Source organism: Dermacentor variabilis, chromosome 1 (genome assembly GCF_050947875.1).
Source record: "Dermacentor variabilis isolate Ectoservices chromosome 1, ASM5094787v1, whole genome shotgun sequence".
NCBI classification, from domain to species: Eukaryota; Metazoa; Arthropoda; class Arachnida; order Ixodida; family Ixodidae; genus Dermacentor; species Dermacentor variabilis.
This window is the reverse complement of record NC_134568.1, coordinates 272,370,712-272,387,925: the sequence shown is the minus strand read 5'-3', so window position 1 is coordinate 272,387,925 and position 17,214 is coordinate 272,370,712. Positions and strand designations below refer to the sequence as shown.

The following is a 17,214-nucleotide window of genomic DNA, read 5'->3' as shown; positions in this document are numbered from 1 at the left end:
GGGTTTGTGGGATAGATACCATGTCATTGATGTATAAATGAAACGGAGTAGGTCCCAGGATTGACCCCTGAGGAACCCCAAATTTTCTTAGCTCAGAATTACACGTGGCATTATTAATAACAACATACTGGGAACGACCGGCAAGGTAGTTCTGCAATAATTTAAGTGAAGTGCCTCGTATTCCATAATACGGAAGTTTGCTAAGAAGTATATTATGTTTAATAGAACCAAACGCTTTGCTGAAGTCTAGAAAAACGCCTAATGTGTACAATTGATTTTCTATGTTGTTAATAAGTTTATCCTTAATACTGAGCAAGGCAGATTCAGTTGATTTCTTCCTCTGAAATCCGTACTGGCTGGGAGAAATTAACTGGTGTTTGTTAAGATAGGTAGTAATCCGTGTATTAATAACTTTTTTTACTATTTTGGAAAACAACGGTAGAACTGATATACGTCTATAATTACTAATTATATTTGCAGCACCACCTTTAAACAAAACAGCAACTCTTGCCATCTTCATTTTTTCGGGGAAAATACCTGTTGTCAAGATTAGATTTGTTATATGACAAAGCAGATTAACTATTAGGTCAGCAATTGCTTTAATTGGTGCTACCTTAATGCCATCAAAACCAACGTTTTTAGATCTCTTTCAGTTTGCAAGCTCCCAACGAGCCGCGCACGAGAAAGCGGCCCCCTTCCGTTTCTACTCACCATGCGGCGCTGCGGTCACTGTCGGCCCGGAGAGCTCGCGCTCGGCAGCGGCTGCGGCAGCCATCTCCGCCGGATGCGCAGAATTCAAATTTGTTGGCCTTTTTTTAGTTGTCACGTAGAAAGTGAATTCAGTCTCATGGTTAAATAACTGTTTGGCCTGAGCAGTAAGGGTGAGCTAAAGAGCAGGCTGAAGCAAGATCGCGAAAAACTGCGATCGTTTACTTAATTTGCTTCGCGCTTTATCTATCGCATCATATTTGCGATGTTTATCCTGGATAGTTTAGTGCCTGTTGGCGTAACGCTATCAATAGTTCTTGTGAATAGTTCACGAACCATAAAAGACGATTTAAAATAGCCATGTTCCGTTTTGTTTCTAGAGCAAACAGCACAGAGAGCAGGGTTTTTCACGTTCACTTTGAGCATTTATTCAAGCGCACACAAACAAACACTGAATGCAGACACACCTGGCGCGAAACACGGAAGGAATGCCTACAGAAGACGAGCTTTTTTATTTGCAGTGGTGACTTTTTCTCTGCTTTCCAGCCGGCGATTCACATCTCTCGTGTAGAAGTGCTTGCGTGTAACTATGACAAAATTCAACACCTGGCATGTAAAAGAGGCCATATGCTCTGCACATCCAAGCCGCGCAAGGTTTCTCAATTCCAACTCGTCCAACACCTCCCAAAACATATCCGCAGAAAGTGGGCCTTCTTTCAATGAAATTGAAACTGCTCTGTTTACAATATTTGTAAACTCTAACATCTTTTTGGTAAGGTGCTTTAGGCAGCTTTGCTTGAAGCTCCTGTACACCGTGAGGTATGAGTGACTGCCAACAACTGGCACTGGAGAGCTGATATCCTCTATGCAGGAAGGGCATGTTGTACTCTTGCTGCGCTTATGCACCACATAGCCCGAAAAGTAGTAGGAGCTAGGTGCTTTCATCTACTTCTCCCTTGGAGTAAATGTGGTCACTGCCACTGTGCTGGGGCAAGTCATTAGGTTCAGAGGCTAACTCAAGAATTCTGGATTCAATCAGGTCATGCAGGTGTGCTTGCTTACAGCGGTGTGCTTCTCTCGATTTCTTCAGTGTGTCTTGAACACCTACAAGCACAGCACTCGGTGCACCCTCCACACTTCCACGAAGACCGGTCTTTATAGGTGTGTACAGACTAAGCAGGCGGAATATTTGTGTGAAATTCACGACTGTACCACACAGCGTAAACATGCACACGTGAAAAAAACCACTGCTTGCTACTTTGACAAGGCGGTTGCAGCAGCGGCGACGATAGGGATGGACCGGGCCGGTCGGGCAAACACTGTGGCGAGCGCCACCGCGCGGCAGGAAAGAGAAAGGCGACACTCCGCGCGCCGGAGCTTTCAAACTGAAAGAGATCTAAAAACGCTGATCAAAACTACAAGAACAGTTATTTTTGAAACTTAAGATAATATCATTAATCTCTGCAGGAGTAGCTGGATATAAGAAAAGGCTGTGCTGAAGATTATATTCCATGTATTTTCGATTACTGGGCGTTCTTGCAGGAAAATCTCCAAATGCCAAAAAATGTCTGTTGAACTCATTGGCTAGAGCTTTACCACTCAGAACCGTTACTTCAATTGTCATTTGTGTAGGGTTTTTTTTCCGATTTCTGTAGAAGACCTTTGACTGTACGCCCCGTTTTTTGAGGGTCAAAGGAGATATCTCAAAATTTATGAGCGTAGTATTGAATTCTAGATTTTTTTATATCTGCACCTAATTGATTTCTAACTTTTTTATACTCTTTCAGAACTGTCAAGTCTTTATATTTTATAAACTTGGAAAAAAGCCTATTTCGTGCCTTGATTCCCCTGAGCAGGTCACGTGTAATCCAAGGCTTCCTTCGTTTTCTGCACTTTGCCATTGTTACAACTGTAAAGGGCATTCATACAACTCTGTTATTTTGTGCAAGAATTTGTCGTATAAAATATTAGGATCTTCGTCACGCTGCAATTGGCTCCAGTCGACAGAGAAGACGATTTGACGAAAATGTTCAATTTTGCTTTGGTTTATAACGCGGTAACTATTTGGTGGGTAAGTATGTTCGAATATTTGTTTAGTTGACCTTTCCATAAAGCAGAAGGTTGACAGGTGATCACTGATGTCACTCGGGAGTACTCCTGCCGTGGTACCACGAATATCACTGTTTGTTAGGCATAGATTAATAAGTGTTTCGCTGGAGCCTGTGATACGAGTAGGCGCTGTGATTATATTGGAAAAGCCGTCGGCCAACATCATATCAACAAATTCATTGGCAGAATTTGACTGTTCCAGTAGGTTAATATTAAAATCACCCATTATTACCACAGGTCTACTTTGCAAGGAGAGGTCCCCCAATACTATTTCTAAAAAGTTGAAGAACTCTTGAAGAGACGCAGAAAGTGGCCGATAAATTACGCCAAAGATGAATGCATTTGTCTGAATAAAAAGTGATTCATAGGAAGGGGTCAAAACTGTGCACTGTGGAATTATTTCGTAAAAAAAGCTGTTTTTCATGTACAAAGCTACACCACCCCCTTTTTTGGTTTTCCTAAACAGCACTTCACACCTATAACCAGATTCAGTATACCAGGTTTCAGTGAAAGCCAGCGTATCAATTCATGGTTCAATGACGACAAAAAAATATCAATTTCTTCTTCTTTGTTTCTTAAACTGCATGCATTCAGATGATAAAAGGAAAAGCATCCAGATTTTGAAACATTCACACATTTAAAAGAGTTAACATTGTGCTAAGGACTGTTATCCATTTGAACTGTCATTCACAGTAGATATACACTATCTAAATAGCACATTATATCATGTTATCAATGTCACTTTCATCGCGGATGCGAATCGCGTCAGTGCCTTCAGTTTTTCGTGCAAATATGTGACCATTCTTTTGCCACACAAACCGATAGTTCTTTTCCCTGCCTTTTCCACTTGCTAGCCAAAGAAGGCGTTTGTTGAAAGGTGCCAGGTTGTCAAAAAATTTAACGTTTGGTGCTTCATTCTCAAGGCGCGAGCGATTGCGCATCCACTCTTCCTTATGTAGGACGGATGAAAACCGAGCAAGAAGGATAGGCTTCTTTCCCTTTCGTGCAGGTAGCCTATGAAGCGCATTAAGGTTACTGTTCTCAAGCAGCGGTAGCTGAAGTTTGCATGCAAGATCATTCATTTTCACGAGCAGGTCTTTGTGTGCCTCCACTGCGAGGCCATGTACTTCCATGTTTTGCCTGCGACTGTACTGTTCCAGCTCATTCAGCTGCAGTTTGACTTCCTTCATGCTTGCGGACGTTCCCAACTTTATGGCCTCGACCCTACTTTCCAAGACTGCAATGTCAGAGTTTTGCTTGTCTAACTTACTTAATATTGTATCATATTTGTCGGAAAGGTGCTGTATCAATGTTTCTATGTCACTGACCGTTTTCAATAGCTGTGTCAAATTGTCAACTTTAGTCACGAGGGGAAGCATGAGGGTTATCTTTTCATCTAGCTCTTTCAATCTCTTCTGAATGTTTAAGTCTTCTGTTGGTGTTACGGTGTTGCCACATCCTTTTTTCCAAGTTCACATGTTGCACAGTTCCAGCTAGATTTCAGTGAGTCACCCTTGGCACGGAAATTGGATGTTTTTACCCCCGAGCATTTCCCTAGATGGTACGAGTACTTGCAACCAGTGCATGTTATATACATGCCATCTTCAGGCAACACACTATGACATGTCAAACACTCATTTTCTTCCATATCTGAGATCACCAAGAATGCTCTAATAGACACCTCACTGTGGCAGCAGTGGACAAAACCAGATCTACAGTCCTTACAAGAGAGGCTAAAAGTACCACCAACCCGTGAACAAGTGCAGAATTTCTTAAGAACGTATTCAGTCTGCCGTCCACTGCTGCCACTGCGTGAATGCCAGCAGAGCCGGTGGTGTCCGTCCTTTTGTAACCAGAGTGTGGTCACGTGGCTTGTCTGCAGTTATCGATGCGAAGATCGGCACGATGATTCTTCGGCTGTCAGCCAGGCGTGCAGGCGCAGCTCCGATGATACCCCAAGGCCTTCGTGATATCCCAGTGGCTTCCTGTGAACAAGTGCCGAATTTTTTAAGAATGCGTTCAGTCTGCCGTCCACTGCTGCCACTGCGTGAATGCCAGCAGAGCCGGTGGTGTCCGTCCTTTTGTAACCAGAGTGTGGTCACGTGGCTTGTCTGCAGTTATCGATGCGAAGATCGGCACGATGATTCTTCGGCTGTCAGCCAGGCGTGCAGGCGCAGCTCCGATGATACCCCAAGGCCTTCGTGATATCCCAGTGGCTTCCTGTGAACGAGTGCCGAATTTTTTAAGAATGCGTTCAGTCTGCCGTCCACTGCTGCCACTGCGTGAATGCCAGCAGAGCCGGTGGTGTCCCTCCTTTTGTAACCAGAGTGTGGTCACGTAGCTTGTCCGCAGTTATCGATGCGAAGATCGGCACGATGATTCTTCGGCTGTCAGCCAGGCGTGCAGGCGCAGCTCCGATGATACCCCAAGGCCTTCGTGATATCCCAGTGGCTTCCTGTGAACAAGTGCCGAATTTTTTAAGAATGCGTTCAGTCTGCCGTCCACTGCTGCCACTGCGTGAATGCCAGCAGAGCCGGTGGTGTCCCTCCTTTTGTAACCAGAGTGTGGTCACGTAGCTTGTCCGCAGTTATCGATGCGAAGATCGGCACGATGATTCTTCGGCTGTCAGCCAGGCGTGCAGGCGCAGCTCCGATGATACCCCAAGGCCTTCGTGATATCCCAGTGGCTTCCTGTGAAAAAGTGCAGAATTATTTAAGAATGTGTTCAGTCTGCCGTCCACTGCTGCCACTGCGTGAATGCCAGCAGAGCCGGTGGTGTCCGTCCTTTTGTAACCAGAGTGTGGTCACGTGGCTTGTCTGCAGTTATCGATGCGAAAATCGGCACGATGATTCTTCGGCTGTCAGCCAGGCGTGCAGGCGCAGCTCTGATGATACCCCAAGGCCTTCGTGATATCCCAGTGGCTTCCTGTGAACAAGTGCCGAATTTTTTAAGAATGCGTTCAGTCTGCCGTCCACTGCTGCCACTGCGTGAATGCCAGCAGAGCCGGTGGTGTCCCTCCTTTTGTAACCAGAGTGTGGTCACGTAGCTTGTCCGCAGTTATCGATGCGAAGATCGGCACGATGATTCTTCGGCTGTCAGCCAGGCGTGCAGGCGCAGCTCTGATGGTACCCCAAGGCCTTCGTGATATCCCAGTGGCTTCCTGTGAACAAGTGCCGAATTTTTTAAGAATGCGTTCAGTCTGCCGTCCACTGCTGCCACTGCGTGAATGCCAGCAGAGCCGGTGGTGTCCCTCCTTTTGTAACCAGAGTGTGGTCACGTAGCTTGTCCGCAGTTATCGATGCGAAGATCGGCACGATGATTCTTCGGCTGTCAGCCAGGCGTGCAGGCGCAGCTCTGATGATACCCCAAGGCCTTCGTGATATCCCAGTGGCTTCCTGTGAACAAGTGCCGAATTTTTTAAGAATGCGTTCAGTCTGCCGTCCACTGCTGCCACTGCGTGAATGCCAGCAGAGCCGGTGGTGTCCCTCCTTTTGTAACCAGAGTGTGGTCACGTAGCTTGTCCGCAGTTATCGATGCGAAGATCGGCACGATGATTCTTCGGCTGTCAGCCAGGCGTGCAGGCGCAGCTCCGATGATACCCCAAGGCCTTCGTGATATCCCAGTGGCTTCCTGTGAAAAAGTGCAGAATTTTTTAAGAATGTGTTCAGTCTGCCGTCCACTGCTGCCACTGCGTGAATGCCAGCAGAGCCGGTGGTGTCCGTCCTTTTGTAACCAGAGTGTGGTCACCAGAGTGTGGCTTGTCCGCAATTATAGATGCGAAGATCGGCACGATGAGTCTTCGGCTGTCAGCCAGGCGTGCAGGCGCAGCTCCGATGATATCCCAAGGTCTTCGTAATATCCCAGTGGCTTCCTGTGAACAAGTGCAGAATTTTTTAAGAACGCGTTCAGTCTGCCGTCCACTGCTGCCACTGCGTGAATACAGCTCGTACCCATTTTCTCGCATTCTTTACCAAAACGTACAAACAAGGTTCTACTGTAGTCACTGGTTCCGTGGCTGAGAATAGAAATGCCACTTTAGCTGTGTGTTTGTATCGAGCTGAACATCTCAGTCTGCGTGCGGCCACGGCCCGTGGACGCATTGATTGTATCAGCATTCTCAGGAAGCATACCTCAGGATAATTGCCAGGTAGATGTGAAATACAGTGCAAGCAAGCAAGGATTGTGCTGTTTGAAGGAAACTATGCTTGTTCATTGCTTTTGTTGAGCACTTACATGGCTATGACAAAGACCAGCCAATTTTCAACTGCTGGAAAAGTTGAAATAGTCACTGCTCACGTGGCTGAGAATAGAAACGCCACTTTAGCTGTGTGTTTGTATGAAGTTAAACATTCCAGTCCGCATGTGCCTTCTGTTCATAGAATTAAAAATGTCTTAATCCCGTTTTGAGAACAGGATCTGGTATCCACAAGGACAATGATAATCTTTAAGAATCAGTGAGGAGTTCCAAACTAATATCTTCACATACATTCGAAGTATCAGTCAAGTGTTGGAGAAACTGTAGCTTTATGAGGACACACTGCTGCCACGAGGAACAGATATGGCTTCCTTCAAAACAGCACCATACTTTAAAGGGGCCCTGAACCACCCTCCGGGCTTGGTGAAATAACATAGTCTGTGGGTAGAATACGCAGCTGTGAAGATCTCAGCCAAGTTTTGCTGTCATACGCGGAGCGTGGAGCTCGCAAGCGGATTGTGAAGTCCTCTTTCTCTCAAACACTCTCTCTCTTTTCAACAAAAGGCCCTGTCCTCACTCTCTTCTAGACACACTATTCCGTCATCGGACGTACTATTTCGTCATTCCCATAGACGGCCGTTATTGGCCAATAGCTGACATCAAGCTGCGGCCGGCTACATGGCGTAGATACCACGGCTGCCACGGGGTGCCACCACGATCCACTGGCTAAGCGCACTGCGGCTCGCTGAGGACAACCGCGTTTGGCTTATGCTTAGCACACTGTAGGCACCAGAGGCAAAAGTCATGGTGTCTACGTTCACATCCAAAATTAAATTTGAATTGCGTGCCATGGTGACATTTAGAAGGCGGAGCATTGTGGGACTGCCACACTGCGCTGTAGCCTTTGCAGTGCCAGGCATTGAAGAAGGAATGGGAGCACAGCAGAGGCCGTGTTTGATTGCCAATAACTCCACTTCTGCTGAACGCATTGAAGTACTTTTTGCAGGAAGGTATTTCTGAAGTAGCCTATTTTCACTTCAAATGCCTTTCTCTGCTTCGACAAAAAGTGGTTCAGGGCCCCTTTAAGACATGTGAATAGCCAGCTTGGTTTTAATGCATTAGCATTAGGAATTTCAAAGCGGGAAAAAAAGAGTATGTGTGTGAAGTGTAGGAAGCCAACCAAGTGGTAGAGGTATATATATATATATACAGTCAAACCCTGCGATAACAGAAGCCCTCAACAACGAAATCTTTGCAACAACAAAATATTTCAGAGTTTCCGGTGGAGGTACAAGGAGTACATGCATTTCATATCCCTCAACAATGACACATCTTCAGCCGGCAGCCCCGTGACAACAAAAATTTCTACCGTAGCGGGTTGCATGTGTTCTTCTTCACATGGTCTCAATGTAACATCAAAAAGTGAAATCCTAATAAAAAAAGGTGATAAAACATGTTCTTTAATCACTTTAGAAACTTGCTTGCTGCCACCTGTTGTTGCTTGCTTAGAGGGTAATTGTAGCGCATAACTTGTTTTTACTGGCAACCATACAATGCCACTTGACCTCCGGCTGCGACTCTAGCAGAAGCGGCCAGACGACTTGTTTCGTACCGCTCGTTGTCCTCGTTGTGCTTGGCCGTTGTGTGCAGCAGTAAGCCTTGTGAAATGCCTCCTCCAGTTAAGAAATGCAAGTTAAGAAACGCAATGATGGAGTCAGAGCAGCTGACAGACTGCGCGAGCGAGCACTCGACTCTGGCGTAGAGGAACGCCTCCAAATCCGCGAGTAGAACACAACCTGCGCCACAGGAGCAAGACGGAACCAGAACTTCTATCGCCGAGTTACCCAGGATACCTTGCGTGTAGTCATTTCCTCCCGCTGTTTGCTCCCAGCACCGCCGCTCCGGTCATTTGTCTTTTGAGCGCCGTTCACCCGTTGTTTTTTTAAAAGTGCGGAATGGATATCTCGCCAAGCGTGCAGCAGCTTTTGCTTCCTCGCGAGTCGTGACCGGTGGCGCCTCCCAGCAGACGAGTGTGGTAAAGGAAATACGTCACGCAGAGTTTCGGTCGACTCCGTCGATTTTGGCGGAGCATCTTTTTCTGCTCCACGGAGAGACTCCTGCTCTGAATCCTCTCAGACTCTCTCATTGGAACACCTTACTCCCGCCCTCACTCTGTCATTAGAACAAACTTGCTCCGTAACAAGCAGAAAAACTTGCTCCGACTCCGCCATTGGAATTCGACATTAGAGAAATCTCAAATCATCACGGAAGCTGCAACCGGAAAAAAGAAGATGAATATCGGTGTCTAGTTTGGGATACCGTGTAGCTTCCTGTCGACCATATTAATATCCAAAGACAGCATCTTGGTGGCACTGGAGAATGGAGCACATGGGGAGCACAAGACTGTGGCCGCTCCGGCTTTTGAAGGCGTGGACCAGGCCGTGTGCAAGTTGTTCCAGGACAAGCGTGCAAACAGCATACCGCTGTCTGGCAGATTGTTGCAGCAGAAAGCCGTCAACACTGCATGCCTTCTGGGGCACAATGACTTTAAAGCTAGCGCTGGCTAGCTGAGCCATTATAAAGCATGACACAACATTGCCACCAAAGTGATTTCTGGAGAATGCACAAGCGTTAAAAAGGAAGACGCAGTAAACTGGATGTGAGAGACTCGGGAAGCCACCACGGATGAGTACAAACCCACAACATATACAATGCTGACGAAATAGGATTATGAGATGAGATGCCAAAGTGATTTCTGGAGAATGCACAAGCATTAACAAGGACAGTAAACTTGATGCAAGAGACTCGGGAAGCCATCACGGATGAGTACGAACCCCACAACATACACAACGCTAACGAAACGGGATTGTTTTATGAGATGCTTCTGTCGTGGACGCTAGAATGAAGGGCCAAAAATTTCACTGGCAAACAGGGCAAGAAGCGCGTCACAATTCTTCTTTGCACGATGCACGAACATGAACAACAACAACAAAAAAACAAGTACAGTGTAAATCCACGGCCTACATACAAACATTTTAGAAATTTGCTTCAAATATACCATTGCTTACACAGTATTAGTTTCGAGTGATATGAAATCTTACTCAACTTAGAAGTATGACAATCACCAAGAAACCAACAGTTTAAAAATGTTCGCAATGCTTGCCTTCTGCCGCAACACACCACATGAACTGCTCTCGCATCGAGTCGACAACTCTGCGCAGCATTTCCAGGTCGATGCTTCTACAGGCGGTAACTATTCTCATCTTCATGTCATTGACATTGGTGGGCTCAACTGTGTAAACGCGATCTTTCATGTAGCCCCACAAAAAGAAGTTTAGTGGAGAGAGATCAGGGGATTTTGGCGGCCAAAACATCTCTCCTTCGCGTCCAATCCATTGTGGTGGAAAGATACAGTTTAACCAGTTCATTGCAGTGGAGGAGAAATGTGGTGCGGCCCCGTCATGCTGGAACCAAACTTGCCGCAGTTCGTTGAGAGGGAGACTCGAGGCAAATTTATCGGCGACACCAGCAAGAATTTCATGCACATAATTCTTTCCATCGTGGTTCCCTTCAAAGAAGTGAGAGCCAATGATTCTGTCCCCAAGTATGCCGCACCATACATTTAGACCCCAGCGAATTTAGTGGTTGCGTTACCGCAGCCAGTGAGGATTTTCTTGCAACCAGTAGTGAGCATTGTGAATGTTCGCTGTGCCGTTTCTGCAGAATCAAGCCTCATCAGTCCAAATCGCTCTTTGTACGAAATCCTTATCTTGATCAATCTTTATTAAGCCCAACTGCAAAAGTCTGCCCATTTTTCAAAGTCTGCCTCACTTAGGCCCTGATGAAGACTCGCATGGTATGGATAAAATGCATGCTTTTTTAGAACATTGTGCACTGTTCCCACGCTTTTCCCACGCTGATTAGGAATTTCTCTGATGCTTAGATTTGGCATTGCATGCACGCAGGAAAGGACAACATTTTCAAAGTCCTCATCAATGATGCTCTTATTGGGCTGTCTTTTTTGGCTAACTGAGCCTGCTGTACGAAAACGTCTGAAGATGATAAATGTTGTTGGAACTCGTCGATCCAGATGGAGAGACGCGTACAGACTCATTGCTATGAGGCATCGCCGTTCATCTCCGCCATTGATAGCACTACATCAATTTTTTCTGCCATAGAATAGTACCACGACCCAGACGAAGCAGCCATTTTTCAACGCAGAAGGTCCCAACACAGGGCTTGCTTCATCCAACGGCCCAGCTTAGTAGAGGCAATCAGTGGAAAGGCAAAGGCACATAATGTAAGCTCAGGGGTTCACTCGATGCACTTGCAAGGCAAGGCCTAATCTGTTCGGCCCTTTCACAAAACCGCGAAGCATAAAAAAAATTGTCAGGCATACACCAATGAAGTGCACTACTCACACCAGTTCACAGTCGTCCTTCTATTTCTCAGCAGTTTTTCAGGTGTAGGCAATGCAGGCACTCAAATCACACACTTTGGACAGGTACAGCATCCCTGGAACACCACTGGCAACTAAGGTACTGCCCTGCAGCTGTCACCTTTGTTTCATGCTGAACGCTTGCATGACTTTGACCCTCCGAAATGAAAATAATAATAATAATAATAATAATAATACAACCAAAGCCAGTATCGTAATCCTGCACTTGATTGCTTCGACAGTACCTGTACAATGGCGCCGCGCTTTGTCGCCAACTCTGCAAGTCATTGCTTTAAAAAAGCGCTCGGCCCAAGCCGCCACGCAAAAGGCATCGTTCGGTTTCGCTGGCCACGAACGAAAACGGTGGCCAAGAACGAAAAGTAATCACGGTCACCGTTCACCCCACATTCTTATCAGACGGAGCATCATACGCAACACCTGCATCACACTAGGAAGGGGCCTCATAGCGGGTGCCGCCGTCTCGCTTGCGTAATTAGATGGCTTGGGCTGAAATTTCAGACATGCATATCTCGCGACATAGGCACGTTACTAAAATTGTACACAATGGAATAGTCACCAAATGGCACCACCGCCTCTGAGTTTTCAATATAAACATACATGCTAACTGCAGTAATTAAAAAGTTAGTTATCGAATTTAATTAAATACGGACATTACAACGACAATTATCCTCACAGTTTGTGACCGCCTGGCCGCATAACCTAGGTAGACAAATGGCTTCTGTGTACTCCTCTTCGCATTTTTTTTAAAAAACATGGAAAGTCTAAGTTTGAACGCCCTGCACATACATCATATTATAAGTCAACACACTAAGAAAGACACCAAGGACAACATAGAGGGAATTGTACTTACTAATTGAATTAAAGAAATCATAAATTAATGGAAATGAAGTGGATGAAAAAACAACTCGCCATAGATGGGATTGAACCCACATCTTCGCGTTACGCGTGCAAGGCTTTTACCAATGGAGCTAGTACCACAGCGCCATTTTCCCATCCACTTTCTGGGGTACTTATGTTTTACTACTAGAACTAACCCTGAGAGTGTCAGCCAGCACCACCACTCACAAACCTAGGCAGTGGATGTAAAACATACTTTCTGCCACAGGTGTAACGAGTACATGATCCATTTGGGTGACGCAACTGGTCCATAAACCCACACATGCTACCTAAAGGCATCAATGTTGCCAGATTCAAGACTGTCGTAATGCAATGCATGAGAAGAAAGGGACATGTACTTACTAACTGAATTAAAGAAACTATATATATATATATATAGTGCAACTGACGGCGGTCTGCTCCAAACCATTGTCAGTTGCATGCACTTCGCTCCTTAAGCTCCTTAAAGAGCAGGACACGTGTCAGTGAGCTCCTGAACAACACTTCACAATGTTGTGAACCCTGTTTAAATCATGGATCCTGGACCTCAAAGAGGTGCGACGTAGTGCATCCCTCCCCCCCGACACATTTCTCTCGCATTTTATGATACATAGTCACAGAATTTATTTTTATTTTCTCTTATTGCACACTGCTTGCATGCTTGCACTGTATTCAATATTTACCTCAAGAATGGTCTGAGATATGCTACCTAGTGCTCAGCTATCCACACGCCATGGCCGAGCAATGCCGCCCCACTATAAGGAAAATCACAATCTTTAAGTTCTAAATGCTGATATGGCATGCACAAACAGCTTGCTTCAATTTCCCCATTGTGATGAGCCATCTAAGTCTAATAGATAAATATTCAATTAAGCAATTTTAGGTTTTTGCACATTAAATACCAACGGCAACGAAATTTCACTTTGGCTACGTTGGTAATATTAAATGACTAGCACACAGCACTGAAGCAATCGTGCATCTGATGGTTGGTGGATATGATGTAAGCTCTCGCATAGCGCCTCCAAGATTTTTCAGCGCGCAGTAGGTAGCCACGGGTGGCGCCTAATCTTAAAGGTGATGTTGAGGAGCCAAACGTTCCCAGTCAAGCATCGCTTCCGGCAAGCGGTATCACAAACGTCCATTTTCATTAGCCTTTCATGACGCATCCACTCGCATTTCAAACGTAAAATTTTGCAGGCTGCTCTATATCTACGCTATCTGACACTAGGCTTTTTGAGCAGTCCAACATTTCATTACAGTTCCATCATCTCAGCTGCCTTCAGATGTCTACCACCACTTACACCTCAGCTCCGAAGAAGCCACACTTCTATCTAAAAAATCCTATATTTAAATATTACTTAGTCTTTTTTGAAACACCTAGTATAGGCCATAAGAGAGAGTCAGTTTCTGACCTACACTACTCCGTAATAAAGGAAAAATGAGACATCCACCCAACCCTAGCAATTGCTACAAAGAAAACCCATATGGGTTCCTCGAAAGAAGAGTCTCACAGTTGAAGAAAATTCGTCCTGGTCTGGGACTCGAACCAGGGACCACGGCCTCTCCAGGGCAGCTGCACTTTTCTTTTGCGGAACCCATATGGGTTTCCTTTGTAGCAATTTTTATGATTGGGTGGATGCCTCATTTTCCCTTTGTTCATTAGTTCTCTCCACCTTGCATGTTTCTACGGAACTATTACATCAAACTCATACACTACTACTGTTTAAACGCCAATTAAGTTGTCCCCTTTCATACGGCACACAGTGTATAAGTTTAATGAGTGACCGGCAATACACATGTAGAGAAAAAGGCACGAAGATATATGTGAAGAAGACAGCAATGCTGGGCGGCACAACGAAGTTGGGAGCATCGTTTAGGCACGTGATGCATGATGCGCGAGAGAAAAAGAGGAGAGATGAGCTGGGCTTTACTGATGTGGGCATGGACTGGTGCAGACGCATCGCCAGCTGTGCTCTGGTGACGCGATCAGAACTCATAGAGGACGCGGACCAGAGAGGGGAATCTGAGAGTTCATCAGCGACAGCCTAGCTCCTAAGCCCTGGCTACAGTGCCATGGCAGTGCTCCACGGCCAGCCCCGTGAAGCCGTCCCATCACCTGCCAACGTTCAGTGCCCTGGAGACAATCGCCTGGCCATGTCAGCAACCCGGCGCACTACCGACTACAACCACATCATGTGCCATGCGAGTCCCAGGTGCACTGCTGCCAATGTGGAAATCAGCCCTGTCAAGCTACAGCGATGGAGGCTGCCGTCTGCGTCACGTCAGAGTTACAACGGCCATGTCTTGTGACACGTCAGACCGGCTACTGCCATGTCGTGACGGTTAGACAGTTTTGGTTCTTTAGTCTAATGTGAACTAAAACACTATAGCTTGGGTGTTGGTTTGTTCATGAGTTGCGAGGATAGGGGTTTAACAGGTGATAATAGAGTTACTTGTAGTATTTCTTTGTATTTTCTTGGCTTACTCATTTTTGTGTAATAAATGTTTTTCTATTATGTACAGGTTGTCTCCTGTCTGTTTCTAGAGTGCCTAAATTCGTGACAATAAGAAAAACATTGATAGCACCACACTACTCTCATAAGCAACAGTTGGCTCTGAATATAAATTTGAGATATGCCATTGATACCGAAACAAAGAAAAAGCTGTGAAGAATCTGCAATGGACAAGAAACAATATATATGCTTACTCGCCCATGCCAGCTTGTGCCATGTTGAGGTCCAGGCCACCATCCAAGAGTTGGCCAGTTTCTGAATAGGATGCTCGAGCCATGTACCGCATTGTTTGGATGCACCCACCGTAGACGAGCAATGAGAACAGGAACAGCAGCTGCACAAAGTATGCAAGTCATTCAGCTTCATTACTTTACACGCCTTGCCCAGTGCTTCTTGCAGAAGCATAATTCAATTTTGCTACCACAGTATTCAACTTCTTGATACAAAATAGAAACTTAAATTCAGCAGGAAAGCCATATTATTTTTGTGCCACTGACATGGCTGCGTGTGCACATACAACTTGTTTCTCATTCCACAAAGGGCAGGCAACTATGAAAACAATATTCAAACCTTCGTTTTAAAAAGAAAATCTACAAAACTTTGCTTTGCTTTATAGTTCAAACTAAAATTAGTAAATTCTGGGTTTTCTTGTGCTAAAACCATGATTCGATTATGAGGCATGCCACAGTAGAAAACTCCGCATTAATTTTGACCACCTGGGTTTCTTTAATGAGCCCCTAAATCTAAGTATAGAGGCATTTTTCCATTTAACCCCTGTTGAAATGCGGGCGCCGCAGATAGTTAAGTGAAGCAGCCTTGCCTGCAGAATTCAATAACTGAGTTTAATAAGAAGCACATAGATTGTTTGTACCTTTCTGACAAGAATTCATGACATGTTTTGTACCAGACCAGAATCTATGGAACAAAAAAAAATTTAGTGGAAGAGTATTGATTGCTTGGTGCAACCAGATGATGCAATTAGCGCTCAGGTTTACCTAGAAGGTATCATCTGCTGGCGTTATTTTGTAGCTAGAGATAGCTTTTATGTTGTCGTGGCTGCTATATCAGCTGAGCTTTGTGCTGTTAGGTTGTGTCTTATGCTACTGTGCCTCTTCATTCTTATTGTTAACCAATCACTCTCAGGTATACTTTCACTCTTCCTTGTCATAATGTTCAACATGACACTTCAGTGGAGCAATGGGCCTCCTTCTAATGCACTCTAGAACTATGAAATATGACAATAATGCAGATGGGATATATGCCATTTCATTTGTCACATACACTCCTTTTGGCTGAGCCAACAAACGTACACTGAAAAGCATATCCAAGACTATAAGCTGAGGTCACCATTGCTGGTCTACTGATTGCACTGGAATGAACAGAGATTCTACACTAGAGTTTCCAATTTATGTTGGTGCTAGCCAGTGCTCAACAGCAAAGCTGGGCAAGTAGTACAAACTTTTGCCTGACATGTTTCAAGCCATAACCAGGAAGCTGAGCCTCCCTCTTCTTGCCTTGCTTGCTGATTTAAGCATCATTTGTGCCCCTGTTTTAAGTGCTGAATGTAGGGCTGGGCATTGATAAAAATGTTGACCAAGTATATATAATTGATTAATTTATTGATTAATCAAATTTGTGGAATCATGTAAGCAAGCTAGAACAATCAAAAATAAGGATTTCAGTACATAAACTTCTAAGCAAGAACAAACCATGCAATTTGAATGGACAGCTGCCTTTAAAGAGGCCTTGAAAATCTTTTTGAACACAGTAAGAAAATGCTGCCAATCTGTCATAGCGGCTGCTGCGAACATGTGGGCCTAATATTACTGCACTGCATGCAGCAGGGAAATTATAATCTCATGTCAAAAATATAATAAATATAAAATTACATTATCTTTATTATTCCTGCATTTAAGCAAAAGTATTGCACTAATCTTTGCATTTGCATCTGACCTGAACCAACAAGTTGAAAAATCGCATGTGCACCCTAAAACGAATTCAATAAAGCAATGTGACCAAGTCCGTCATCACTTCAGGAATTCACTCTCACTGTACACTGAGTGCGATATCGCAGCATGAGTAATCCAAACAAGTTATCACTTTTGTCTCAACTCTACAACCAAGTCAGCTGCATCACACATGCTCTTAAGCCTAGTAGAATAAATATAGTATTGAAGCTGAGAGGAAAACAAGAAAACTTGAAAGTTAAGGAATGCACACAAGCGATGGAATGAAACGTATGGATGTAGCAGAATGTATTAGAAAGCAAAACTGAGAGCTGACATTCTAATTGAGAATAAAAAAATGAAGTGGAGCTGCGCAGGTCATGTAATGCATAAAACAGATGATTTGTG

At 44.9% G+C, this 17,214-nt stretch overlaps 1 protein-coding gene across 1 annotated transcript in view; it reads right to left on the bottom strand.

Annotated features, from left to right (window-relative positions):
* The window catches only part of LOC142564743 (transmembrane protein 208), a 48,440-nt gene that overhangs the window by 22,186 nt on the left and 9,040 nt on the right, over nucleotides 1-17,214 (bottom strand). The window contains exon 4 of the mRNA XM_075675888.1: nucleotides 15,055-15,194. Within this exon, the coding sequence (XP_075532003.1) occupies nucleotides 15,055-15,194 (140 nt within the window). The remainder of the gene's footprint in view (nucleotides 1-15,054; nucleotides 15,195-17,214) is intronic.